General features: G+C 39.9%; 1 protein-coding gene across 4 annotated transcripts; it reads left to right on the top strand.

Moving 5' to 3' along the window:
• The first annotated feature begins 22,353 nt into the window (after nucleotides 1–22,353).
• LOC124866676 (tubulin polymerization-promoting protein family member 3-like) lies at nucleotides 22,354–25,117 on the top strand. Of its 4 annotated transcripts, none has more exons than XM_047362565.1 (4): nucleotides 22,354–22,382; nucleotides 23,369–23,572; nucleotides 24,154–24,307; nucleotides 24,765–25,117. In XM_047362565.1, the coding sequence occupies exons 1-4, from the start codon at nucleotides 22,369–22,371 to the stop codon at nucleotides 25,035–25,037; spliced, it is 645 nt and encodes a 214-aa protein (XP_047218521.1). In that variant the 5' UTR covers nucleotides 22,354–22,368; the 3' UTR covers nucleotides 25,038–25,117. The 4 variants fall into 4 exon arrangements, with proteins under 4 accessions (XP_047218521.1, XP_047218522.1, XP_047218523.1 ...); XM_047362566.1 differs by lacking the exon at nucleotides 22,354–22,382 and adding an exon at nucleotides 22,385–22,507; XM_047362567.1 differs by lacking the exon at nucleotides 22,354–22,382 and adding an exon at nucleotides 22,409–22,507 and having other exon boundaries at nucleotides 23,372–23,572.
• Nucleotides 25,118–27,302: the final 2,185 nt, after the last annotated feature.

Genomic DNA, 27,302 nt, shown 5'->3' with positions numbered 1-27,302 from the left:
GGGAGGAAGAAGAAGAAGAAGAAAATGAACTGTCTCCTCGACCTGTAAAACGGGCGAGAATGTTTCATATACCATCCGATGTTGAAATAGCTGAGAGAGAACCTCTCTTTAGCGCAGTGTGGGGGTCAAAAACCACAGCAAATGGCCGCTGGTCTTTTCGGGCAAGCAGACGCAGGAACAACCGGACGAGTCCCTCAGATCTGTTTGTGTTGGAGGCCTTCAATCAGGACTGCGGCGTATTCAAGACAATGCTGGCTCTGCCGTTTGAAGCTTGGGCAGAGAAGATGAGTGAAATTGGACATCGTCTTTCCGACCTTTTCCAAAAGTCACGAAGTTGGATCGATGTCATGTCAGTGAAAAAAACGCTGACGTTTCCTGTTTTACGTTTAGAACGAACCCTCTTCTGAGGACACGCCCCTTCCTATGATATATATACGGGGGGGATAACTGCAAGCTCACAGACACTGAGAATCGTATCATGAGAATGAGTGGACCGACACCATACAGGGATCTCTACAACCACCGAGCAGAGATCCACTTCTCTCCTGAGCACGATGAAAGCTTCAACATTGGACCATATCATCCGCCTTCCCCTGACCTCTTCTCACCATCCACCTCAACATCCTCATTCTCAGAGAACCACTACAGTCCTGCATCACCTACAGGATACAACATGAAATATCTACCGCTTTCTCCAGACCTCTGCTCACCATCACCGCTATTCATGGCTGAGTCTGTAGACGCGAATGTCCTGCCTGAAGACATGAAGGTGGTCGTGGAGGAGGAGGTAGCCACCGGCTACTCACCCTCTACCGAAGCCCCTACACAAACCCTGGAACCGATGGAGGACCCTCAGCCTTCAGCAGAGGATGAGAGTAACCAGGAGGACGAAATTGACGGTTGGTTCTCAACCACCCTCATCAATACGGTGAAAACAGCGATACTTCATTTATTCAACATAACCTCTTTGAACTATCTCAGAGAAACCTGCTATGGATGTATAACGAACCACCCAAGCCAGCGTCAACACCATTGCCTGGAGGTACTGGGGGAGGATTATTACCAAGTCAACTTTCAACGCATCGTACGACGACTCGTAACCCCCAAACTCATTCCTGCTATTCAGAATCTTCTGGTACTTCGAAGCATACAAGCGGATGACTTCAGAGTGAAGACGATTGCCAAGACAGTTTTATATGAACTGAAATCGGTACAAGGCATCCACAGTGCAATAGCGCACGTTTATGATCGCATGGTCGATGAGAAACATCTCAAACAACTTAACTCTGTTTCAGAGTGCTATGGACTGACAAACTGATCTCACATGTTTGATGACTTGTTGTTGTATCATTTTTTTTTTTTTTTAGTATTCCAGTACTTTAGTTAATCTGCATTATATGATTTTTCTTCTTTTTTCTTTTTACTATTAAATACAATTGAAGTAGGAACATAGTAACCTTTCCCAAAAGTGTTGTTTAAAAAGCTAGTAGTGTTTGAATTCATCTGCATTTTATCTGATTTTGTTTTCTGGTTGTTTTTTGTTTATATTAAATAAATAAATAAAAAATTAAATAAAAAATAAGGATAAATCTACCCTCCTGTGTGTTTTTTCTCATTATTTAACAAGTAATCGGCAGAGTGAGCATAAGGCAGAGATGGCAGGAAGACGGCTGATGAAGAAAGTATATTATAGCCCTTCAAATCCGGGAAGTTTTGGGTGTGTAGATAGGCTGAGGAGGGTTATGCAAGATGAAACGGGAAAGAAGGTTGCGGTTGAAAAAGTTAAAGATTTTTTATCAGGAGAAGATACCTATACTCTACATAAACCTGCAAGAATAAAGTTCCCGAGAAACAGAGTTTTTGTCACCAGACCATTGAGGCAGTTCCAGGCTGATCTCTGTGACATGCAAGCTCTGGCCATGGAAAATGATGGTTATAATTATTTATTAACAGTCATTGACATCTTTTCAAAAAGGGCGTATGTACGAGTTTTGAAGAGGAAAACAGCCGCTGAGGTGGTAAAGGCATTTGAATCAGTTTTTACAGAAAGTCAGATCCCCAAAAAACTTCAGACTGATGCCGGTAAAGAATTTTTTAACAAGAAATTTAAAGTTTTAATGGAGAAACACGGTATTGAACATTTTGCCACAGCGAGTGAAGCAAAAGCTTCAGTGGTCGAGAGATTTAACCGCACATTAAAAACAAGGATGTGGAGATATTTTACAGCTAACAATACCCGGCGGTACGTCGATGTACTGCAAAACCTAGCTAGAAGCTACAACCATTCCTACCACTCCAGCATTAAAATGAGCCCTATGGAAGTGACCCCAGAAAATGCCTTTCAAGTGTTTCAGAATCTGTATGATGTCAAGTCCAACAGATATTGCAAGGACTCAGTGACAACGTTTAAACAAGGGGATCTTGTCAGAATATCCAAGGTCCGTGGAGTGTTTGACAAAAAATACGAACAGAGTTTTACGGATGAAGTGTTTATAGTGTATGACCGGATACCCCGTTCTCCTCCTGTATACAAACTCAAAGATTTGGATGGAGAACCTATCGAGGGTTCCTTTTACGCTGAGGAACTTCAAAAAGTAAAAATATTTAACGACAAGATGTATCAAGTGGAAAAAATATTAAAACGACGTACAGTCAAGGGTGTCAAACAGGTTTTTGTAAGCTGGAAAAACTGGCCTGAGAAATTCAACAGTTGGATCAAGTTTGATGAACTTCGAAACGTATAAAAAAGGTTTGCACTAAACCTCACAGTTGACACAGCATCATGAACCGTCAGGTAGAGGATGATGGCTTTTACGTTACTCTTCCATCTAATGCTAGCATGGAAGTGTTTAAAAATAATACCAGTTCAAGTTTCCGTGTAAATTTAGCTCAACATATTGATTTAGAAGGCCAATGGATGGTTGCATTAGCCGAGATTTCATACCCTCATACATGGCATAATTTACCGGATTATGATGCCTACTTTGAATGGAGGAAGGTTGGTGATGTGGAGATCAATACGCAAAGGATCAGAAGTGGCTACTATAACAGCGTTGTTCAACTCGAGACAGAGAATGGAAATGTTTTTCAAAAAATTGAAATCGGGTTTACGCATTAAATTCAGCAAAGTTCAAAAGAGATTTGCATTTCAAGCAAATAGTCCGTATGAAATACGCTTCTTCAACACTCTAGCTTATATGATTGGCGTGAAACCAGGGGAATGGATTCATGTTTCTGAACCAAAACTGGCTCCTTTTCCGGCGGATATAAAGGCTGGTTTCTATCACCTATACTGTTACAGCGACGTGGTCAGCCCACAAATAGTAGGCGACACTTTTGCACCTTTACTGCGGACCGTCAAAGTACAAGGCACATTCAGTGATATGATTACTCAGACGTTTAACCCCGCCCACTACCTTCCAGTCTCCAGAAGACATATTGAAAATATCAATATAGAAATTAAATTGGACCAAAACGTTCCTGTAAATTTCGTCTATGGAAAGACCGTCATAAGACTACACTTCAGACCGGTGATATCACAACGTAGCCTGAGATAAATTTTATTTGTATAAACTATTCCAGAGATATGTATATAACCTCTAAGATTGATTGGTTATCATTCATATTATGCTGGTCATTCAACACTGCATCAAGCAGGCAAGAGAGAACATGGCACATCTAAGTCTGAGACGTGATCCAAATCGCTTTGTAAATTACTATGTAAGTCAATCAGGCGGTAATCTGCCAGGGTTTTATGGGGCCCCGGTCATGTACGGACGCGGAATTGGATCATTATTTTCAAAATTATTCCGCTTCGTATCCCCTCTGGTTAAAAAAGGATTTGCAATTGCAAAACCCCATCTTAAAACGGCTGCATCAAATATCGCTTCGGATGTCATCGGTAGAGCCGTGAGTAAAATGAGTGGTTCTACACACATCGACGGTCAAGAAGGTTCAGGAATTATGGTTTTATCCAAAAGACCCAGAACAAGACCCCCTGGTGATCGTTTAAGGACGGTTAAAAAACAACGACAAACGCGAAAAAGGAGATCAGTCGCAGCTGACAAACGAAGAGGAAGGAAGTCATCCGCAAGTTTTGATATATTTAAATAATGGCTCTTTTACATAACAAATCATCAGAGTGCACGCTGGCAGAGTTGGACTTATTTTCTGCCCCGATGACGCAGCTATCGATCGAAGATAAAATTTACACCGAGATCCAGCCTTTATCAGCAATCACTGATGGAGGGCCGATCGAGTTTTTCATTCCGGGAGACGGAGAAAAGTATCTGGATCTCAACGATACGCTGTTGCATCTCAGAGTGAAAATTACTAACGAGGATGGAACAAACCTGCCAGATGATGCACCTGTAGGGCTCATCAACTACCCGTTAAACACCATCTTCAGTCAGTGTGACGTCACTCTCGGAGATCGAATGATTTCACAATCCAGCGCTACACATCCATATAGAGCCATGATTGAGACATTGTTAAACTTTTCTGAGGATTCTTTAAAAACCCAGTTTAGCTCTGGTCTTTTTTATAAAGACACTGCAGGTGCTCTGAACTCTATTGTTACAACTAACGGCCCTAACCAAGGTCTTAACAGCAGAGCAGGCTTTACGGCAAATTCCAGGGAGGTACATCTCCTAGGCCCCCTGCATGCCGACATATTTTTCTGCGAGAGACTTCTTTTAAACTCTGTTGACCTTAAAATTAAACTTACAAGAGCCAACGATGCCTTTTGTCTCATGGCCGCAAGAGACTCCACTTACAAACTCAGGATATTAGGAGCATCTCTTTTTATCAAAAAAGTTACTGTCTCTCCAGCTGTACGACTGGGGCACACTTCAGCTTTAATGAAAGCAAATGCTCTGTATCCACTTTCACGTGTGAATGTAAAAACATATTCCATCCCTGAAAATTCAAGGGTATGCAACCAAGAGAATCTTTTTTTAGGCATCTTTCCCAAGTATGTGGTGATTGCGTTACTGGATCATGACGCTTTTACAGGAACACTGCAATCTCAATCCGTTTGACTTTAATCATTTTGATATGGAATATTTAGCTTTGTGTAAGGATGGCAGACAAATTCCTGCTAAAGCCTTCCAGCCAAATTTTAACCAAGGTCATTCAGTGAGAGAGTATTACAACTTGTTTACGGCTACAGGACGACATCTAAAAGATCTTCCACTGAGTATAACACGTCAGGAATTTAATCAAGGATACTCTCTATTCACATTTAATCTTAACCCGGGCGAGGACACAGATGCTCTATCTCCAGTTTCCAGTGGGAATTTAAGATTGGAAATGCGCTTCAGAAACCCGTTGCCTCATACCACCACGCTGATCATCTACGCTTGTTATGACTCTATTTTAGAGATTGATTCAAAGAGGCGTGTGCTGGTGAATTATTATTAATCTAATCAGGCATGAATAATCATGAAATTGAGAGCCTGATGCGTCATCTGCTGGGAGATTTGTTTTGCGGTGTGTGGCCGTGCGACCAGCTGCCGCTGCTAGCTGACAAATTCCCAGGGCCGGCCTACTTTATCGTGAATACACATCCTTCACACATGCCGGGGGAACACTGGCTAGCTCTGACATTGGATGAGAATGGTCAATCCAGCTTTTTTGACTCTTATGGATTCTCTCCGGATTTCGAGTTCTACCCGTCAAGCATCGTAACATTTTTAGAAGACAGATCCTCAAAAATATTGTATCATAATAATCAGCTTCAAAACACTCTGTCCACTGTGTGCGGTCACCATTGCATTTTTTATCTATGTCATAGAGCGTGCGGATTATCAATGCAGCAAGTGTTGTCGAAATACAACGGAGATGTGATTAAGAATGATTTAATGGTATCTAACTTTGTGAAAAAATATCAGAAATGTGTCATTAATCAAAGTTGTACATTTTATACTCACGGAACATGCTCTTTGGAGATGTTTCTGGATTGTTATGGAATTTAAAATGTCTTATTTTTTTTTTCATTGTTTGTTTTTTTTTTTCTTCTTATGATTTAATATTTGTGTAATGATATCATATGTTAGTGTGTGAAGTAGAGAACGAAGTTAGACTTGAAAAATATAATCAATAAATATTTTATTGAATAAAAGAAATAGACTACATGTTTCATTTTCTTATAACGGTTTATGGTGAAAATGTAATCCATAGTGTCGTCTTACGAAGAGACTTTTTTGATCTCCCATCAGCATTTTTTGGATCTTCCAGCTCAGATCTCGACCAGTAGGGAGAATGAGTTATCTGCCTTCTTCTTCTTTTTCTTCTCTGCTTAACGCTGGGGGGTGTATTTTCAATCGATGTACCCTCTGTTTTGAAACGTCTATATTCTTCACGAGCATAAGGGTTAATGACTGAAGATATAGGTATGTTTACTTCTGACATGGAGTGTAGAAAATCAGACCATCCTCGGGTTTGTGATGCTCCAGATTTTTTAAACGGAAGCATGAGATTTTTCAACAAATCAATCATGTGGGACCCCTTTATAATATTTCCGTTAAATACAAATTCACCTCGCGAAGTCCAACTCTCACTTCTTTCGGATAATTTCTTCAAAATGTACTCGGCATTTTTACGATTGTGTTTAGGTAGGCTTTTCAGTACTTCCGTAAGAACCTGATCCTTAGGGGCCTCGTCCTGCCCTGGGCCTTGTTTTTCTTGGGACCGCTCATGTTCAGGAACCTCTGTGTCACGCTGCGGCGTTAAACTGACCCACTGTTTTTCTTCTTTGACACCTTGCTTAAGTAAAGTCAGATACCTCTGGAGAAGAGCATCGTATCTCTTGATTTTTTCATAAGAAGTCAAACCCGGCTCGTTTAATATCGCTCTCATTTCAGCATCCAAATTCTCCTCCGCCGTCTGTCTGATGGACGTGTCTGACTGGGTCAGACAATTGAATCAATGAGGGGAAATGAGAAACATCTTCTGCGATGTTCTGAGAGACATTATCTCCTGATGATTCCACCCACTAGATCACCGATCAAGGGTGCAAGAGCCGTTAAGATGGTGATAATAAAACCACCTCGTTGCTTTTTGAGAGCCAACTGTTTAGTTTTTATCCTGGTTCTTTTATCACCCAACAATCTGATGATATTTCTTTGTTTCTTCAATTGTCGGTGTTGAGAGGGTGATAGTTTAATGTTACCTTTTAGGATATTCAGTGCAATCTCGCACAGAGCCTGAATAAAGTCGGGAGAGCAGTGTGCGAGAATATCTTTACGTTTCTGTGGACAGGCCTGGTACAAAGCTCTGAATAATGGTAAATTCCTTTTTATACGCGCTGACATGATGACTTACTTTGTTCTGGGTACGTACACAGCAGGCCACTGCTGAGGAAGTATCCCCGTTCTCAGTCTGAAATGTTCTGGGCAGGTAGGTGTAAAATCGATGATTAAATATCCATGAGCTTCTCTCGTTGCGTCTTCAAAACTCTCCAAGAAGAGACCCTTTTGAGATGGAAACATTTGGCGGGCCAGTATATTCAGCTGCAGCTTATCTCTCAGGTTCTTAAACAACACCATATAATTACAGTTCAAACTAATAGTGCGACTGAACTTTCCCTGATGAAAAACATTCTGAGTCAACATCATAACACTCATATTACGATGGTGACGAAACTGGGTAAAGACCTTCATCACGTTTTCATCATCTGAGGCTTGAGCAATAACATCGTCTAGAATAATCAGATGATTCTGATCAGGAGGAAACAGGTTTTTGTCTTCAAAAGAATGAGGCAATCCTTCCACAAAGGTAATATTTTTATTCATCTTCTGCAATTCAGCATACATGGGTTGAAAAGATGTGTAAATCCATACAATATTTTCTGTAACAATATCCATGACATGATTACAGTTTTGTAAAATACTTTTTACAAAGAAAGTTTTCCCGCAGCCGCTGGGTCCAACTATCATACATGAGAAAGGGGCTCTAAATCTAGGATCAAAATCAATCTCCTGTAAATCCATGTGACATTTTATTTTATTTCTTCTTCAACTCTAATAACCGAAAGGCAGAGTTGTCCCGTCAGAAAAAAGACGTCTCTTATCATACACCAGTCGAAACTTTTTAAGAAATGTCGCGTTTGTCAAACGGAATCTCTTTTTATCCCTCCTGATCGTGTGCTGAGGGATTTCAATGACACCCTCACTTGACCCCTGTAAGTAGCCCTCGACCAGCCCTTTGATGCTGTCAAAATTGACCCTCTCGCTGCATTCATGCGTCTGAGTGATGCCTTTAGCACGTATCATTACATTTTTACGGTTTTTGGTCTGGTATGCATAACTCTTGGGTCCTGTCGATGCAAACTCCGAAATGCTGTCACCATCTAACTCGTCAGTAAGATCACCCAGATAATTCCCCAATTCCAGAGGAGTTTCACCACTTTTTCTCACATAAATCAAACTGTCCGTGTCAATATAAATCAATCTGTCCTGTAACTTCTCCATGCTGCTGAGAAGTTTTAAACGTGCATAAGCGGTGGTGAATGCTGCTATAAACACATTATTTGTCTTACTTGGTGGATATATGACACGTTTGCTGTAGTTCCACTGCACTACACACATTTCAGGGTTGAAAAAATGAAAATAGTTAACCCTGTATTTACTTGAGAACATGAAGCTGAAAAAGTCTTCAGGGTTAGTGATGACTGTGGTCTGAGACAGATCACTTCTTTGCGCAAATGTCCCCCAAAAACTGTTTAAACACAATTTTGCAACCTGCCTTTTGGCAGGATTCATCTCGATTTTCTCAGGGTCTAATTGGATGCCCTGATGCAGTTTGTAGTCGCTTATATACTTTGACTTACTCTCCTGATCCACTGCTTCAGACGGATAGCCTGAAGCCTCCTGCTTACCCTTTAAAAAGCAATGAATGTAACCTTTAAAGATTGTATCACTTCTCTTTTCAAAATGCCACACCTCTGTGATTTTAGCAAGACGATAACTACACTCCAACGCTTTACAGAATTCTACACTCGTCCAAACTCCCGTCAGAGCTCTTTCTTGATCATTATGCATGCAGGGACCTGACTGGTTATTTATTTCAGCGCATGAGCGGCAGAGAGTGAACACAAGTTTACCTTGGGATGTTCTGTAAGGTAAAACAGGGAACAACAGGTTACGTGGTGGGTAGACCACAGCTTTGATTATACCGAAGTAGCTGCTGGGGTCATCAAAATCTTTGTAAATGATGGTGGGGTGTCCGAGGGGAAAAACGCAGTTGGCCTTTACATAAGGGTACAGAGATGTGTAATCCACATAGTGTACAGTTTCATCCGGTTCCGCTGTGTACCTCAACTTCATAGGACAGGTGCGTCCACCATACAGCGCATCCCGGGGGGATAGCGGTTCGGGTGCATTAACTTTCTCAAGAAAGCTGATCACCCCTGGGTCTGATTTTTTCATTTCAATCCACTCATGCTCCCATATGACTTCGAGACGAAGGCCGTACACAGTTTGTAACACCTTGCTTCTCTCAACAGTGGCTGCGTAAAACTGTTCAAATGCGACCCCTCTCAACGGACACTTGTCATGAGGCATGTAACACTTTTTACAGCCGTGGAAAAAACAGCCATAAAATTCAAACGCAACTTTGACACCGTTAATCTCTGCATACCCATCCACTGAATATGGCCCGATTTTCTTTTCACCCCTATTTAATGCATGCTCGATAAATATGGCTCTGCTGTCTGCAATCCAGCCGAGCCATTGAATGGACGCGCTGGAGAACGTTTTACTGCTACGTCTGTAGTCCAGAGGTGATGGAATGGCTAAGGTTTGAGGAGGAAGGAAATTGGTTACAAAAACCTTCATGCAGGCTGATGCTATTGTGATACTTTTAAACGGATCCACACTTGTCTCCTTAAAGAACTCGTCTCTGAATTTTAAGCATCCTTGAAAAAGAATTTCAACGTCATTTTTACAATAACGAATAGCTTCTTTCTTAAAGTCAAAGACCTCTTTGCTCGCTTCTCTGTACCAGCTGCTAAACACCTGTTGTTCTTGAAGACTCATGCGTTCTACAGCGTAGCAGGATGGAGGAGGAAAAGGCCCCACATACTGGAGATGTTGTTCAGAGGAAAATAGGTGGGGGAAAAAACCCTTGCTTTGATCGGTAAAGCCTAACGCTTTCGGCATGGCACTAAGCTTCATGCACATGAAGGACAGGCTATCAATGTATTTTAACCTGTAATCAGGGTCGGTTAAACAGAGAAGTTTACTTCCTACCATGACGATATGAGGTTTAATCCCTAACTGCAGCATTGCTGTGAGAATCAGGTAACCATCGTACCCCCGCGCATTGTGCACTATTAAGGTGAAGCCTCTGTACATCGGCCTCCTGAAATGCAGGAGAAATTTTTGGGTGCAATTCAGTCCATAAGCGTACCATTTATCACCTTTCAACGTTTTAGCACAGACCAGAAAGCGGGTATGCACGCCGCTCTCATTGACGAGGCATTCGAAATCATAAAAAATCAGTTTATCATCAAGCTGATTAATTGCACTGCAAGGCTGAATGTAACACTTATGATCATCGCATGTAATGTCTAGGCTGGGGGGTACATTTTCACTGCAAATACTGCATTTTACATTACACACGTGTGGTTTATTCGGTTTACTGATTGGAATAACGTATATCCGTTTGCATACTTTACACAGTTTTACCAACTCACAGTCACTCATAGGCCTTTCAGCACTATTTCTGATGCGCGGTTCCCTGTGTCTGCTGAAACATGAAGAATTACGACAGATTCTTTGACAGCCTGCACAGCTTACAGGATTGCTAATCTCTTGCATACATTTATATGTTCGACACACTGGACAATAACCTTCACAATGGTGTGTATTTGCATTATCATAGCTGGTGTAACAGTAATTACAAATATATCTGCACCCCATAAAACCTTTGAGATTTTTTATCCCATAGTAATGACCTTGAAATAACAGCAAAAACAGAGGGTTTGAACGATCGGGGAAACTGGTCTCAAATTTACACAGAGCAGTAGAGCCCGTGGTTCTGTGAAACACTACAATTTTTCTCTTCAGAATGGTTTCAAATTTACCAATATCACTAAAAGTAACTGCTGTTTGCTCGTCGAGGCCTGCCTGATGGCTGCCATCTCCTCCCCAGTTCTACAGCACGGTGATCCGTGAGCTCAGGATCAGAGACGTGTGCGAGGCTGATTGCAAAACATAACTGATTACCGGTATTGTTTATAATATACAAATGACGCATTTTCTTATTAAACAGTTCACAGTCTAACGTTCCTGCAGCTTTACGCTTAGAACCTCCTGCTGGGTCATTAACAACCTGAAGAACAAATTCCATGTTATTATCTACAGGTATATTTGCATTCGATTGTACTAAATCGTCGAGGAAGTTTTCGAAAGCAGGCAGGATCATATTTCCATCATCTGTAACAGTAAATGTGATGTGACGATTGAGATTTTCACCCACTAATTCCAGCTGCACAACGTCGTTACGTCTGGTTAACGATCTCGCAGCGTCGGCTAATTCAATTATAATACGCATGATGTCTGTATAGAATGCTGCTAAATCTGGAACGTTACTTGGACAGGGCGGCGGTATGGTAAAAGGTCTCCTTATTTCATGGTTATTAAAATGTTCACGTTCAACCACAGCTGGAGGATCTCGCTCTATTTGATCAGAACTAACTGCTACGTCCGTATTGAAATGACCCCCGTGCTGATCTGCGGCAGGTGACGTAGAAGGATTCTGATGAGTGTCAGGTGGATCATTTTCCTCAATGCTGCTGTGTGGAGACGGTTCGCTGTTCAAATCGGAAAGAGCCTGATTGATTACGTTTAAAACGTCACCGTGCTGATGTTCATTTATTAAATTTTCACTGTTAGCAGGAGATGCATTAACGGGGATTTCGTTAAGTTCATTAACTAAATTTCTTATTTCATCCAGGGCAAGTCTGATTACTTGATCAGAACTAACTGCTACATCCGTATTAAAATGACCCCCGTGCCGATCTGCGGAGTGTGACGTAGAAGGATTATGATAATTTTGCTCAATGCTGTGTGGAGACGGTGTGCTATTTTCTTCTGCATTAACGGGAATTTCGTTAAGTTCATTAACTAAATTTCTTATTTCATCCAGGGCAAGTCTGATTCGGTTATCCATTTCTATGAACATAAGAAAAAATAAAATAAAATAAAATAAAACTAACCTACAGAAAAAACAAAAACAAAACACAGTGATCAGTTCAGTTTAAAATCACCTTGATGTCACCAAAATGCTTCTTTAACAGAATCTGACATGCAGCCAGAAGCGTTAACGATGAGGCCTTATTACGAAGATCCCATGAGGCTGTAGAGACTGTCTTCCTGCGCTGTCCGTTTCTGTATCCAATCTGTCCTACCATCAACGTTGCCTCTGTAAGGAGAATGAACAAAAAATAAATAAATAGATAATAATATATATATATATATATATATATTGAAATAATCACATTAAAGCTGGAAAAAAAATAAAGGAATTCAAATTAATTCAGTATGTATGTATGAATTAAAACGTACCGTTCATTAAACCACTCACTAGCGTTGCTCTGCTTTGTAGCGCAGAGAGTCGCTGTCTTTTGGCCGGGGTTAAATATTCTGTAAAAACAGAAGACAATAAAAGTTATCTTACGCTGCGCAGCACAGCGTTCATAAATAAAACGAAAATAGTTTTTAAAATACACAAGTTTTTTTTTTATCTTACTCCGATTCTTTGCGGTAAAACCTCCAGATTTCACTTCTTGTTGGACTGAAACGGTGCCGTTCTGCTGAAAGCTGTCTTGATCTTTGAAAAGCGACCTTCTGGTGGGCGGATTCAATGTGGCATCTTTGGATGTATCTGTAAACAGGTTTATATGACATTTTATTGAGCTATGCTTAAAATACATATATATATATATATATATATATATATATATATATATATATATATATATATATATATATATATATATATATATATAGTTTTTATTTAATTTTTATTTCCTTACCTTGCTCCTGCTCGACAACTATGTCTTCCACAGAGCTCTCAGTCGAATCTGTAAACAGTTTTTATCTGAGGTTTAAAATACATTCACTCTCAAAGAAAAAATAGATAGTTCTTAGGACTTACTTTCTGGTGGTGCCGGTAACTTATCCGGTGTGTCTTCAGGGGAAATGATGATAATTGGCGGAGGAGTATTCAAAGAATCAGTTTGAATTTCTGTGTTAGAAGAAAGTTCAGATGTTGTTGGGGGTTTTTCTTGTTTGGAAATAATTCGCCTTCTTAATTTGGAGTGTCGATTCCAGCCGCTGAACCCTCCAACTTGATCATTCGGGTTTACCTCTCTCATCAAATCTATAAATTGAAACATTGTCAAGGGTTAACTATAATATATATATATATATATATATATATATATATTTTATTGCATTTAACATTTACTTACCATAATCTGATTGTGTCAAGATGAAATCATCAAGGTCATCAGCGGTGGGTTCTATGACAAAGAAACAAATATATATATATATATATATATATATATATAAACAATATATATAAACAAAATTTGAGAACATTCACATGCATTTAATGATACTTACTTACTTACTTACGTTTAAAGATGTCATTGTGCTTTTGTGAATTATCAGAAGAAGAAGCCACAATTTCCGGGTTTCCTGAAATATTTACCGACATTTTTTCTTGTCAGTACTGGTATTTTCAATGTAACAAGTGTTATGGTTCAAAAGACATTCAGCATTTGAAGACCCTGACACTGAGGTTAACCAATGAAACAGAGCCCCCGAACAACATTTACACACAGTATTTATACCAGAACATGACAGTGTTATCTCAACTGCAAAGACTATGTTTTTAAGACCAAAACCCTTCTTGAGTTCAAAGGTGATATGTTATCTAAGAAACAGACGTAACTGCCCCTTCCTGACATTGCCCCTAACAGTTGTAACCCTGTAACTCTAAGATGAAAAAGTAAAATGTTTTTAGAAAAGCTACAGGTAACTAAATTATCATTCCTTTTTTTTTCCTAAAATGGAGTCTCTCATGATTCAAAAACAAACACATCATTGCTAGTCAATTTGTAACTTGGAAACAGTATACTGATGTTCTTTTTTTTTCTGTTAATCTGATATTCGTCTTACCTATTTTCAGCTGCTTTTCCAGTATGTTGACGCAGAAGCTGAAGGTTTTTCTCGTTCCATCGATGTAGTGAAGCACAATTTTTTTATTTTATTTACTTTTTTAGGTCTTTTCTATTTTGAACGGATTTAGACTGGCTCATATATTCAACAAATAGGTCCTGCTGTAAAGCAAAATTAACTTACAATTCTGTCAGGTTACACAGTTCCTTTATTAGGATTTCATGTGATAGGTCAACATTAAGTTGATTATACCTTTAAAAATATAAAAGGATGCATGTCTTTTTTTTTTTTGTTTGTTTTTTAGATGTATTAACGCCTGAAAAAACATACAGATTATTAATAACACCCTTAAACACACCCCTGTGTGTTTTAATTGACTCATTTAAGGTATCGCCCCTAATGACGACAACCAATCAACATCCACTGTTACGCCCCTTGGACACAGCCCCCTGCCCACATGGCAACCACATGGCCCCACCGGAAGTCCCGCCCTCACCGGAAGTCCCGCCCACCTGTCAAAATGTTTGATGAAAGGGTGCACTTAAATTCTCTCTCATGAGAGTTACCTTGAAAACTGTTGTAGCTTATAAGAAAAACCTTTGCTTTGTCTAAGCAGAACGATTTGGCAGCACTACTGAGTGCATCTCCAATGCTGTAAAAAAATCCTTCTCTCTTGCAAGATTATAATAAAACTGATTGAGTGACAATCATTGGTCTCTGTCTTGGTAAAAACAAATCTTTCTACAATAGCATCATCTCCTGCTTCTCCAGAAAGTTGAGTGTATTCACTGATCTCTGCATGTCTACATTTAACATCATTAAAGTCCAGAATTCAAACCGGGATCCAAACCCTAGCGCTGTCTGATGACCTTTAACTCTGTCCACTTTGGCCCACATCAGCAGTCATTGGCTGAGCTCCTCAGAGTGTTTAAACGTCACATGCAGGTGAGCATGAGTTAAATGTTCTCCTTCTGCAAAAGTAGCACAACCAGTAACAGGACCCAAAACAGCACTGTTACCGTGACGACCACAGTTAGGGATTGCATTGCCATGAGCTTGAGAAAGCACAGCGAGGTCACGCCTCTCTCAAACACACACACACACACACAGCCAAAATGACAGCAATGGAGAAAGTGTTTTCGTTGTTCTCACTGTTTGTCCTTTTTTCACAAGAGACTTAATGTCTTTTATAGAAATAAAAGCTACACACATTGAGTGAATCAGCTGCCTTTCCTTTAGGTTCATGGGTTATTTCACTCACCAAGTTTTGAAACAAATTCCCATCCTACAATGAGCTGTGGCTTGTGTTAAGAGGCAGGGGAGCCTTCATGTAACCTACTGAGGGACAAGGTACTGGGCCTCAATGAGCCATTACTGTTGTTTGTAAAACAGCTATTTTTGGTTGTAAAAATATAAATTTATCATATTCTTCTACCAAGGCATCTACATTCCCTCACTTTTTGTTGAAGGACATATTCAATTGTGTGTTTATTATGGTTTCACTTTTCATTGTTTGTAGGTAAAGGTCAATCTGGCAGTGCAAAAAGTTTATATATTAAAATTTCTGAATAATAATGTGTATTGTTTGAAGGACAGAAAGTTAGAACCAGTGACATAAACCCCTGCAATAATACTTACTGTTCAAACACATACAGCCACATTCCACATCGGCTCGGCAGCACGGTGTTCGTGTAACTCTTACGGTCAGAGAAAGACACAAAAAATGAATTAGGTCGGCCAAAATAGCATATTAGGACAAGCGAGGAGAGAAAATCTTTGATCGATGAAACCGAATGTCATTGTGCATTGCGTTCACAACACCCAATGACATGCATTTAATTGAGACTAAGGGTTGTTGCATCTGAATAAAGAAAATAAGAGTGAAGCCATTATGCTTCATAATAAATATAACTCTGATTATGATACCCAAAAAGTTTCAAACTTCACAGATGAAAAGTTTCTTTTATTCTCAGCAAGTTATTGCAGATGTTCTCTTACAAACGTACAACATAAGTTAAATATGTAAATTGTTCGATCTGCTTGCTTTGTTTTTTGCTGTTTGGCCAGGGATCTGTTACATGTCACATTCTGTTCTTTTTTACTCTGTTCTCCATCAAAGATTTAAATGTGATTTTAAAAAATCCTGTGCAGAAAACTAGATCAAGTTTTTTTTTTCAGTAAATTGAATGAATGGATGAATTTGCCTCTTGCGAGACTAATGAGGCTGTTGCTCAATCTGTTGTTTTTACAGAATTGAACACTTTGTTTAGATGGTCAATACTTGGATCACTTGAGCCATTTATTAGTGACTAGGCAGAAATGGCACTGCTGCTATTAATGTGTATGGAGTCAACTCACTCAAAAATAACTATTTCCTATGTGGATGTAGTTAATTGTGCAATTAAGTGTTTTAACAAGATAACAGGTTATCAGCTTTTTTAAAGTTTTATAAAAATAATATTAAAGTATTCTGAAACAGATTTGATACCTAATCAAATTTGACAGGCAAAGATATATGGAGGTTAGCTCTCACACACAGCTGAGTGGTGGAAACGGAAACCCGAGCTGACCAGAAGAGGGATAACAAAAGTCCAAGAATAGTGGCAATCGATGAATGGGTAGCTGGATGCATAGGAGGAGGAAGGCAGGTTGGAGAAGTGAGAGATGAGTGGTCTCCTGGGTGGAGTGGTGATAAGTCTGTGCGACAAAGTCCTTCCCAAACTCAGATGATAATGGCAGTAGAAAAACAGAAAATAAAAGAAGTAGAAAAGAACAGAATCTAAGAGTTGGCATTTTAACAGTCACTGTTGAATCAACATCAGGTAGTTGAGTTGGATAACCGTTGAATTTTGTTTTGTAAATCTAATCAACATTGAAATAGCAACGTCATTCTCACGTCATGTTTCTCAACAGGTGAATTTGCCAACATTAAATCATTACTGATTTTAGTTTAGATCTTACCAAATCTAATCATCGTGGACATTTTAAAATTACTATCAAGCTCTGCCTTTTAACATAGTTTAACACAGAAATATATTTTGATACACTGTTTTCACTTAAGTACTGATGTGAAGTTTCATCTACATTACATGTTCATAATACACACAGTCAGCTAGGAAGAATCCAATCTAAAACCAGGGAGATTAAAAAAACTAAAAAGACATTTAATGATGTTATAAACTGATTTATTATCTTAGATGATAATAATAAAAAATGGCCCAAACATTTGGCAACATTGAACCTCCAAGGGAAATCTTAACCATTTCTGCCTCTGCTTTTAGCAGTTGAATAAATCTAGGCTTTGAAGCCCAAATCTTTTGAAGCACTTAATAAAACAAATCTTTTGAAGTATTTAAAACTGGAGTACCAAAATTATTTATATACAGATATGTAAAATCAAAACAATAAATGTGTAATTTGGTTCAACAAATCAGATTTAAGCAGTTAATAAAGGACGGTATGTAGTGCAACACCAAAATTTTGCATGAGCTGCAACATTCAAACAGTTTTATGTTGGAAACGCCAAAATGGGCAACACTGAACAGGGGAGCAGGGAATCTTCCCTATTTCTTTTGGCCTCCACCTCCCATCCGCTCTGGTGCATACTTCAAATATTTTGAAATGTATTCATCCAGGTTGGTTGTTGTGTCAAATGAGTTGAAGACAGTGTCTGAAGAGGGGAGGAAAAATGGCAGATCAATAATAGCAAACACTAGCCTCTCAGTAACAACAATGTTCCTGCATTATCTATCAAAGCACATTGAACATAGGGTGATGAGACATGGCTAGCATATAAAATATGAGAGCATGCTCTGTAGAGTCCAACTAAAAATGGATTATTCTGCTTTCCATATTCAATTACTCAAATTATTAACTCACCACATACTATCTTGTACAATTGAGTCTTCACGAAGGCAGCCTTCCCTCTTCTTCCTCTGAGACTCATTTTATTTGTCATAGTTCTGCCATGGTAAAGCAGATTTATCTTAAAATGTTATAGTACAGTTTAGTTCATTATGAGAATGTAGCAAAGAGCAAGTAAGGGGGTGTGTGTGGGAACATTTTGTCAAGTTAAGTCCATTTCCATACATTTTTTTTAACTAATCAAAACTACTGGATCACATAGTTTTTGTTGTTCATATTACCAGGACCACAATACTATAATGCAAAAAAAAGGAACAAAGATACTTACACAGCCATTGATTTCTTGACTAGATCTGCAGCATCAACGCCCCCCAACCTCTTTAGATGTTTACTCTGAAAAGCAATAACAAGAAATCAATTAAAAATATAACCAAAAGTTGATAAGTAGAGTTCAAACCTCTACCCCATGTAGAACAAGGAGTTTGTATTGGCCACCAAGATTAAAGGGATCATGACAACAAATTACCTTTTTCTGTGGTTTTGGGTGTATAATATGATCTGTTGTGCACTGATGAGGTTGTGTGAATCTCAAGAGCGGGTATCAAAGGCTCTGCTTTGTTCCTTTGCTCAAAAACGGTTGAATTAGACAACAGTTCAACTTTCTACGTAGGCTACCTTTCTACGTCATTCATATTCACCAATCAGAGCATACCTTCAAGCGAACAGCCTTCCCCCTCCCCTCAGCTGACACACCAGCTGAGTTGGAGTAGCATGTCGCGCTAGCAGGTCTGACTACACTGAGGATGGCTACTAAAAAGGGGAGCAGTGTGGTCCAAGGGTGCTCAAAAACAGATAGAAGTTTCCACTTACTCTGGAAGGATGAGAGAATCAGAGAAGAGTGGCTGAAGTTCATTTATGAGGAAGTACCACTCGATTATAACACCAGTTTGAGACTATGTTTAGCACACTTTACTGAAGACTGTTCCCGAAAATGGGTGAATTCAAATCAATTATGACCCCAAGAACACCTGAGGGTTAAATCTTACCAGTTCTGCTCCCTCATTCTTGTCCTCCAGACAATTCTCTAGAGCTTGAAAAAATAATTGGGAAATTGTGAAGACATTTTCAGAAGTCCTGTCTCCACACCAAAGTAGAGGAACTGGCCACCACATAGATCCCCGACTTCTATTTCAGGGGGAGTTCTTAACAGGGTTCTAGCATCTTTTGGCAGGCGGTGGCCATGTTTGCATAGGACCAAGAGCAGCTCATCTGCCGATATGCGCGTTGCCTTATTTTTTACAGCCCATTTAGCCAAATCACTCCTCGGACAAAGTTCCAATTTCTACATCACTTTCACTATCACTGTTTGTCAGGAGGTGATCATGTCGATACTCATCTTCTCCTGTATCAGATTGCTCCTGTGTCTGTATGTCTATTGGGCTATTGGCCAAAGAAGGGCCTGGATTCTCATTTGAGGGACCTGGATTCTCTTCTGAGTCACTAGACTCCAACAATACACGTAATTGTGCATTTTGTCATCTCCATTTTTTGTGATACATCTGGGAGTGAAATTAAAAACAAACAAAACATTTCTAAGTCTGAATGTTTTATAAAGAACATCTTTAAATTTGAAAATAAGAAAGTGAAACAATCAAATACAGGTAGGCTGTGATAATCATTTCTTTTAACATATTTCACATTAACCTGTATTTATATGTTCCAAAATTGTAAACAATTTTTTGAAGGTTACAGTAAGTTACTTTGAAATGTAAATGGATGGTTAGGTTGGGAGGCAACTCCCCATTGAAGACAACTTTGGTCATGTTCTCTAGAAAAGAGAAAGCAGAGGAATGTGAAATCTCAACCTTATTTTCAAAGATTGTGGATGAAAAGTGTGTCAATATGCCACAATCGCCAGCAGAGACATTGAACATTCTTGATAAGACACACACCTGTAAAGCAGGTGTGAAGTGTACTCGGTGACCTTGGGGCATCTGCAGCCACATTCTCCATCAGGAGATTAATTCATGTGACATTAACATTTATTTTTGTGTGACCACAGCCAATGCTGTCATAAGCTCTGCTGTCATAAGTGATAATAACTAAGGCTGAACATTGTAAAAAAAACAAAAACATTTGATTAAAAAAAGTCATTGATTGATTGATAGGTAGTAGTAGGGATATATATATATTTTTTTTGTTAATCATATTTGTGGGACATTTTAGGCTTGGTGGCCTAATTTTAAAATAGACCACAAAATCATTAAACTCAAACTTTTTTACAAAAAACGGGGGCCGGCGCTTATACGGCGTGATACGACGCCGTTTATACCCACCCTCCGAAGCTGACATGATTTCAGAAAGCTTGGTGGCCATTGGGTCAAAGGAAGCGGCGGGAACAGACTCAGCGCATGCGCAATAGTGGACATAAAACCGACACGAAGAGGGATTCCAGACGTCAGTCAAAAGGTCAATTCGTTCAAAAAAAAAAATAAAAAAAAAAATGAGCGTATCAGCCTGATTTCAACCTAGCAGTGACAATTTTCAGCGTAGCGGCCCGCTGCGTTTAAATGCACTGGCAGAACTCTGGCTTGTCTGGGGGCCCTAAAGTACCAGCAAGTGTAACGATAATTAACATTCACTGATAAAAACTTAATTTTTCTTAACATGAGTTACAACAACAGATAATTGCGTCAGGTTGAGTTTTGCTCCCTGATTTTACATTGGCTTACCTGCAACAGCCGTTAGCGATTGTTAGCGCGAGCTAGCTGGCTCGAAAATATCACTCTAGTCGGCACTGATAGTAAGCCGTTGGTAAATGGTGCTGTTGACTGTATGCCGTTCAAAGTTTACATAATGTCACTGGTTTATTATAAAATGTGAATTTCAAAACTTTACTTACCGTTGTTGTACCGCCAAATACAGCCAGTCCGTCCGAACCGGCCAAGCCGCCCAAACTTCTGACAAAGACGACGCAACAGTGTTACCAGGTGAGAAATGTAGGATTATCGTAGTAGAGACATAAAATTGTCGTATTTTGATGGAAATTATCGTACACTCGTCATAACCAAACTAACATGTCTGTTGATGTGTTGAATAGCGTCTAACAGACACTCGCAGCTTTGTAGCGTTAGTACGGAATGGATTTATCAACATCTGCAGCCCCACAGTGCCGCCGAGCTCTGCTTCTTTTCTTTTCCTCAATCATGGGCGGGCGCAGTGGACTATTCAGCCAATCATGGCCGTTGCTCTGAGGCCAACGTATTCACGTCACTCGTAGGTCACATTTAGAAAAGCACGATTGGCTGGAATTTCCAGCATTTGTTCCCGAATCCGGACACAGATGCCTTCAGGTTTCACAAAAAAACTCCGACAGACTTTGGCGATAGGCTGATGACAACTGATTACAACCACACATTCACGGAATGGTCAAATTATCGTACATTTGGCCTTTTTTAGGAATATTGATCGTACATCGTACAGAGAGCAAAAGTATCGTACAAATACGATAATTATCGTAACCCTGGCAACACTGTAGATGAATGAGCTTTCAAACATCCCTCCTTCCTTCTTTTTCCCACGTCCTCTTCCTCTCCCCCTACCTACCGGTATCCATCCCTCAAAATCCATATCTTCTCCTGCCTGTCCGTCCATCCGAACCATTCACATACCAGTTTATGCCTTATTCCGCCATTTCCAATATGAAAGCAAGTTTATCCAGTAAGTCAAAAGAAAGCTGGATCGAGTTGTCAAGTTTCCTCCGAGCAGTAGCCACAGACCACAACAACCCAATGTCTCCTGTGCTGCCGCACTAAAGCGACGCAACCACTTTACGCATGCGCAAGCGGTTGTCGTGTCCACACTAGTGACGCACACACCATCCACCAATCACATTTGATCAAATATGGCCACCTGACGTTGGTCTCATAGATATGCGCGTGTCCCCAAAGTACGCCAGAAGAAAATGAAACCTAACCGGTAGATGAAGATAGGGCTTTACAGTGTTGCCAGGTGTACGATAATTATCGTATTTGTACGATAATTTTATGTCTCTAGTACGATAATCCTACACTTCTCACCTGGTAACACTGGGGCTTTATCATGACTCAATTCAAACATCAGATTCAGAGTTGAGCTTTTAACATTGCATCATTATTCATGTATCAACACGTTTTCAACGGTTAATTCATCAACATTGTTTGGATGTTGGAACAATGTCATTTTTCAACTGACATATTTCAGCAACATTTTTAAAAGTCATGTTTGTAAAAGTACTGTTGATTAGACATGCAACACAAAAACTGTTGATGTTTCAATGCTGTATCCATGGTGAGTTAACAACACCAATTCAACTGTTTGTGGTTGAATTAACGTTTTTTCTTAAACTGACATTATTTCAACAACATTTAAACGTTTAATGTCAGTTAAATTCCAGCTGGGAAGAGAAGACTGAGGTAATTTTTAAACATCTTAAAGTAATGGAAACTCGGGCTAATCTTATTGTGGTTTTAACTTGTAAAGAAAAAATATAATAATTATTTGAGACTAACTTGGGTCTGATAGTGTGTAGCACACACCAAAGCAAATATTTAATGTAATTTGAAAAAAAAAAAATATTAACTGAAGCAAACCTTTGCTCCATGGCACATCTATTGCTACATCTTATGCATGAGCCAAGGAAATTTAGATTTTCACTACCTGCACGCATTTACTTTTTTGTCTGTTTCTTTGTATTTTTAATTTTTTTAAAGATTTTTTTTCAACTTCCAGCCTTAAATAAAATGCAGAATGAAGATGAAATGCCAAAAAGAGCTGGGTATTCTTTGCAGACACACTAAATGTTTTTCAGTAACAAAGTAAAGATAGAACAGTTAAATCCTACAAAAAAATCATAAATAAAAAATATGTATGAGATAATTAAGGAAGAATTGTGGAGAACTGATGTAACAACTTTTTTAAATGCAACTCAGGAGACATCCAGTGGAGAAAACGTTTTCACTGATAGCAAACACAACCACATAATATCACTACTACTAATAGTGTGCAGGCACACACACACACACACACACACACACACATACTTCTCTGTAGCAGCAAAACAACACAGAAGTTGCAGAGGTAATGATGGTGGAGCTTTAAAGTGTCACTAAAGGACAACTTGTCCTTCCTTTGTTAAAAACATTAAAATGTTATAAAGTGAACATTAAGCTAAATAATAGGTTTTGTTTTCACTTTGTCTCTGGAAGCTTCTTCCTGGTTTATCCTGAGGGTGATTTCACTGAACAATGATCTGCTTCTCCTCTGTTGAAATTTAGCAGATATTGTCTCATAATGGCAGAAAGTTCAGACATGGAGCAGCTCCTCACGGCGTTCAGAAAGTTTTCTGTTTACGGAGACTCGAAGTCAACCGGAAAGGAGCTGAACGGGAAGACCTGGGCAAAACTCTGCAAAGACTGCAAGATTATCGATGGCAAGAACGTCACCAGTACTGATGTGGACATTGTCTTCTCTAAAGTGAAGTGAGTGTGTCTTGCATCAGCCCTTCTATAGTAGCTAAGTTCCTTGTAACTGTAATGAGAACATTTAGGTCCAAAAGCAAATTTGGCTCAAGTCTGGTCAAATTTTGTTTCAATGTCTGGATTTCATTCCAAAATTCATATCAACAGAATTCAGATGGACATTTTAATAGTTTGATGAGGCACGTTGGCACAGTTGGCAGCACTGTTGCCTTGCAGCAAGAAGGTCCTGGGTCCGATTCTCGGCCCGGCGTCTTTCTGTATGGAGTTTGCATGTTCTCCCGTGGCATGCGTGGGTTCTCTCTGGGTACTCCAGCTACCTCCCACAGTCTAAAAACATGACTGTTAGGTTAACTGGTCTCTCTAAATTGTCCTTAGGTGGGAATGAGTGTGGGATGGATGGATGGATGGATGGATGGATGAATGGATGGATGAATGGATGGATGGATGGATGGATGGATTTAATTTCTAATATGGAGGTACTCTCCCAGGTGGAGTTCAAACGGTTCAATATTCAGACAGCTCTCAAAGGAAGGTTCTTGGAAGAAAGACTCTGTTTTGTTTTTGAACTTGATTTTTTTCAGACAGAGGACAGCCCGGGTTATCACCTATGAGGAGTTTCAACGAGCGCTTGAAGAACTAGCTCCAAAGAGGTTTAAAGGTCAAAGTAAAGAGGAGGCACTGCAGTCCATCCACAAGCTGGTGGAGGGTCGAGAACCCACCAATGTTGGAGTGACGGTGAGATTTCATTCGTGGCAGTCTAGGTCTATAAGATGTTTTGAGGATCTCCAGTTTGAACCTGAATGTATGAGGAAATTATTGACATGGTTAAAAACAAAGTTTATCACAGAAAGACATTTCTCTCTACAGAGCAGAGCATCATGAAACAAGCTTTAGCTGGAGAGATGTGATATCTAATCCCTCAGATGGTTTTAGGAGTGATAGCTGGATGGAGTTGGTGATGGATGGACAGATTGGGGCCTCATTCTCTGTAATGTGGTCCACCTTAAATTTTAATCTCCTTAAACTGATTGATTGTAATATTTACTGTGGTGTCAATGGCTGCACTTTTACACTGTCAGGGATACTAAAATATTCACCAGTTATTAACTGTTTGATCATATCGTTTAGAATTTGTCTTCTTCCCTGTATGTGTCTTTGATCCCTTACTTTCTGTCCTCTTTGTGTCCTTCAGAAAGTGGCGAAGGCCCCGACGGTGGACCGTCTGACTGACACGTCCCGTTACACCGGATCCCACAAGGAACGCTTTGATGAAAGCGGCCGGGGAAAAGGTCGCGAAGGCCGAGAAGAGATCGTGGAGACAACGGGCTACGTGAACGCCTACAAGAACTCCGGAACATATGACGCCAAAGTGAAGACTGAGAAGGGGACACCCCCTGCTGGAAGCTCAGAGGAAGTGCAGTTCTCCTGCATTGGCACTTCGATTGGACCAAAGCCTGAACTGTGATCATGTGTGTGTTTCAGTTTATGAGCTGCACTCAGATCAGATTCTCTGTAAACACATGAATAAAGAGCAGCGTCCCCCTATGGCTGGAGCAGTTATTACATAAGTGGACTTTTTCATTTGAAAGTATCTTGTCAGAAAAAGCTTGAAAGTTTCTTAAATCCGCCCAAAGTCGTGGTTTTTTGTGTTTTCTTCAACCATTTTCTGCCATGTAAAACATTTTGTATGGCACCACCTGCTGATGGAAAGAAGTATTTTGGACAAAGTACAATCAAAAATATATTTAGTGCTTCAAGGTTATTGTTTAAAAATGATCCCAGATGTTGTGGGTGTCTTTAGCTTCTTCCTGTAATAAAGCTGCCTAATCACTCTAAGTTTGTCAAATTAAAGTCAAAGCAGTTGTGAACCTTAGAATAGAAGTTATTTGTGGCTGCAGCCTGGAGGCAGGTGATTTTGTTGCATCTGATTATTAAGGATTTTATCATATTTGATTGCCATAAAACCTGTGAAAGCACAAACATACAGGGGTTGGACAATGAAACTGAAACACCTGTCATTTTAGTGTGGGAGGTTTCATGGCTAAATTTGACCAGCTTGGTAGCCAGTCTTCATTGATTGCACATTGCACCAGTAAGAGCAGAGTGTGAAGGTTCAATTAGCAGGGTAAGAGCACAGTTTTGCTCAAAATATTGAAATGCACACAAAAGAGTTCAAAAGAGGACAAATTGTTGGGTCCACGTCTTGCTGGCGCATCTGTGACCAAGACAGCAAGTCTTTGTGATGTATCAAGAGCCACGGTATCCAGGGTAATGTCAGCATACCACCAAGAAGGACGAACCACATCCAACAGGATTAACTGTGGACTCAAGAGGAAGCTGACTGAAAGGGATGTTTGGGTGCTAAAAAACATAAATCCACGGCTGCCCAAATCACGGCAGAATTAAATGTGCACCTCAACTCTCCTGTTTCCACCAGAACTGTCTGTCGGGAGCTCCAAAGGGTCAATATACACTATAGCCAAACCTTTGGTTACTCATGCCAATGCCAAACGTCGGTTTCAATGGTGCAAGGAGCGCAAATCTTGGGCTGTGGACAATGTGAAACATGTATTGTTCTCTGATGAGTCCACCTTTACTGTTTTCTCCACATCCGAGAGAGTTACGGTGTGGAGAAGCCCCAAAGAAGCGTACCACCCAGACTGTTGCATGCCCAGAGTGAAGCATGGGGGTGGATCAGTGATGGTTTGGGCTGCCATATCATGGCATTCCCTTGGCCCAATACGTGTGCTAGATGGGCGAGTCAATGCCAAGGACTACCGAACCATTCTTGAGGACCTGAAGGCGGTGCCGTATATCAGGATGACAATGCACCAATACACACAGCAAGACTGGTGAAAGATTGGTTTGATGAACATCTCCCATGAACATCTCCCATGGCCTGCACAGTAACCAGATCTAAATATTATTGAGCCACTTTGGGGTGTTTTGGAGGAGCGAGTCAGGAAACGTTTTCCTCCACCAGGATCACGTAGTGACCTGGCCACTATCCTGCAAGAAGAATGGCTTAAAATCCCTCTGACCACTGTGCAGGACTTGTATATGTCATTCCCAAGACGAATTGATGCTGTATTGGCTGCAAAAGGAGGCCCTACACCATACTAATAAATGATTGTGGTCTGAAACCACGTGTTTCAGTTTCATTGTCCAACCCCTGTATATATATATATATATACAGGTCCTTCTCAAAATATTAGCATATTGTGATAAAGTTCATTATTTTCCATAATGTAATGATGTAAATTTAACATTCATATATTTTAGATTCATTGCACACTAACTGAAATATTTCAGGTCTTTTATTGTCTTAATATGGATGATTGTGGCATACAGCTCATGAAAACCCAAAATTCCTATCTCACAAAATTAGCATATTTCATCCGACCAATAAAAGAAAAGTGTTTTTAATACAAAAAACGTCAACCTTCAAATAATCATGTACAGTTATGCTCTCAATACTTGGTCGGGAATCCTTTTGCAGAAATGACTGCTTCAATGCGGCGTGGCATGGAGGCAATCAGCCTGTGGCACTGCTGAGGTCTTATGGAGGCCCAGGATGCTTCGATAGCGGCCTTTAGCTCATCCAGAGTGTTGGGTCTTGAGTCTCTCAACGTTCTCTTCACAATATCCCACAGATTCTCTATGGGGTTCAGGTCAGGAGAGTTGGCAGGCCAATTGAGCACAGTGATACCATGGTCAGTAAACCATTTAC

The sequence above is a fragment of the Girardinichthys multiradiatus genome, chromosome 4 (assembly GCF_021462225.1).
Source record: "Girardinichthys multiradiatus isolate DD_20200921_A chromosome 4, DD_fGirMul_XY1, whole genome shotgun sequence".
NCBI classification, from domain to species: domain Eukaryota; kingdom Metazoa; phylum Chordata; class Actinopteri; order Cyprinodontiformes; family Goodeidae; genus Girardinichthys; species Girardinichthys multiradiatus.
Note: the sequence above shows the minus strand (reverse complement) of the source record. Positions and strands in the feature narration are given on the sequence as shown.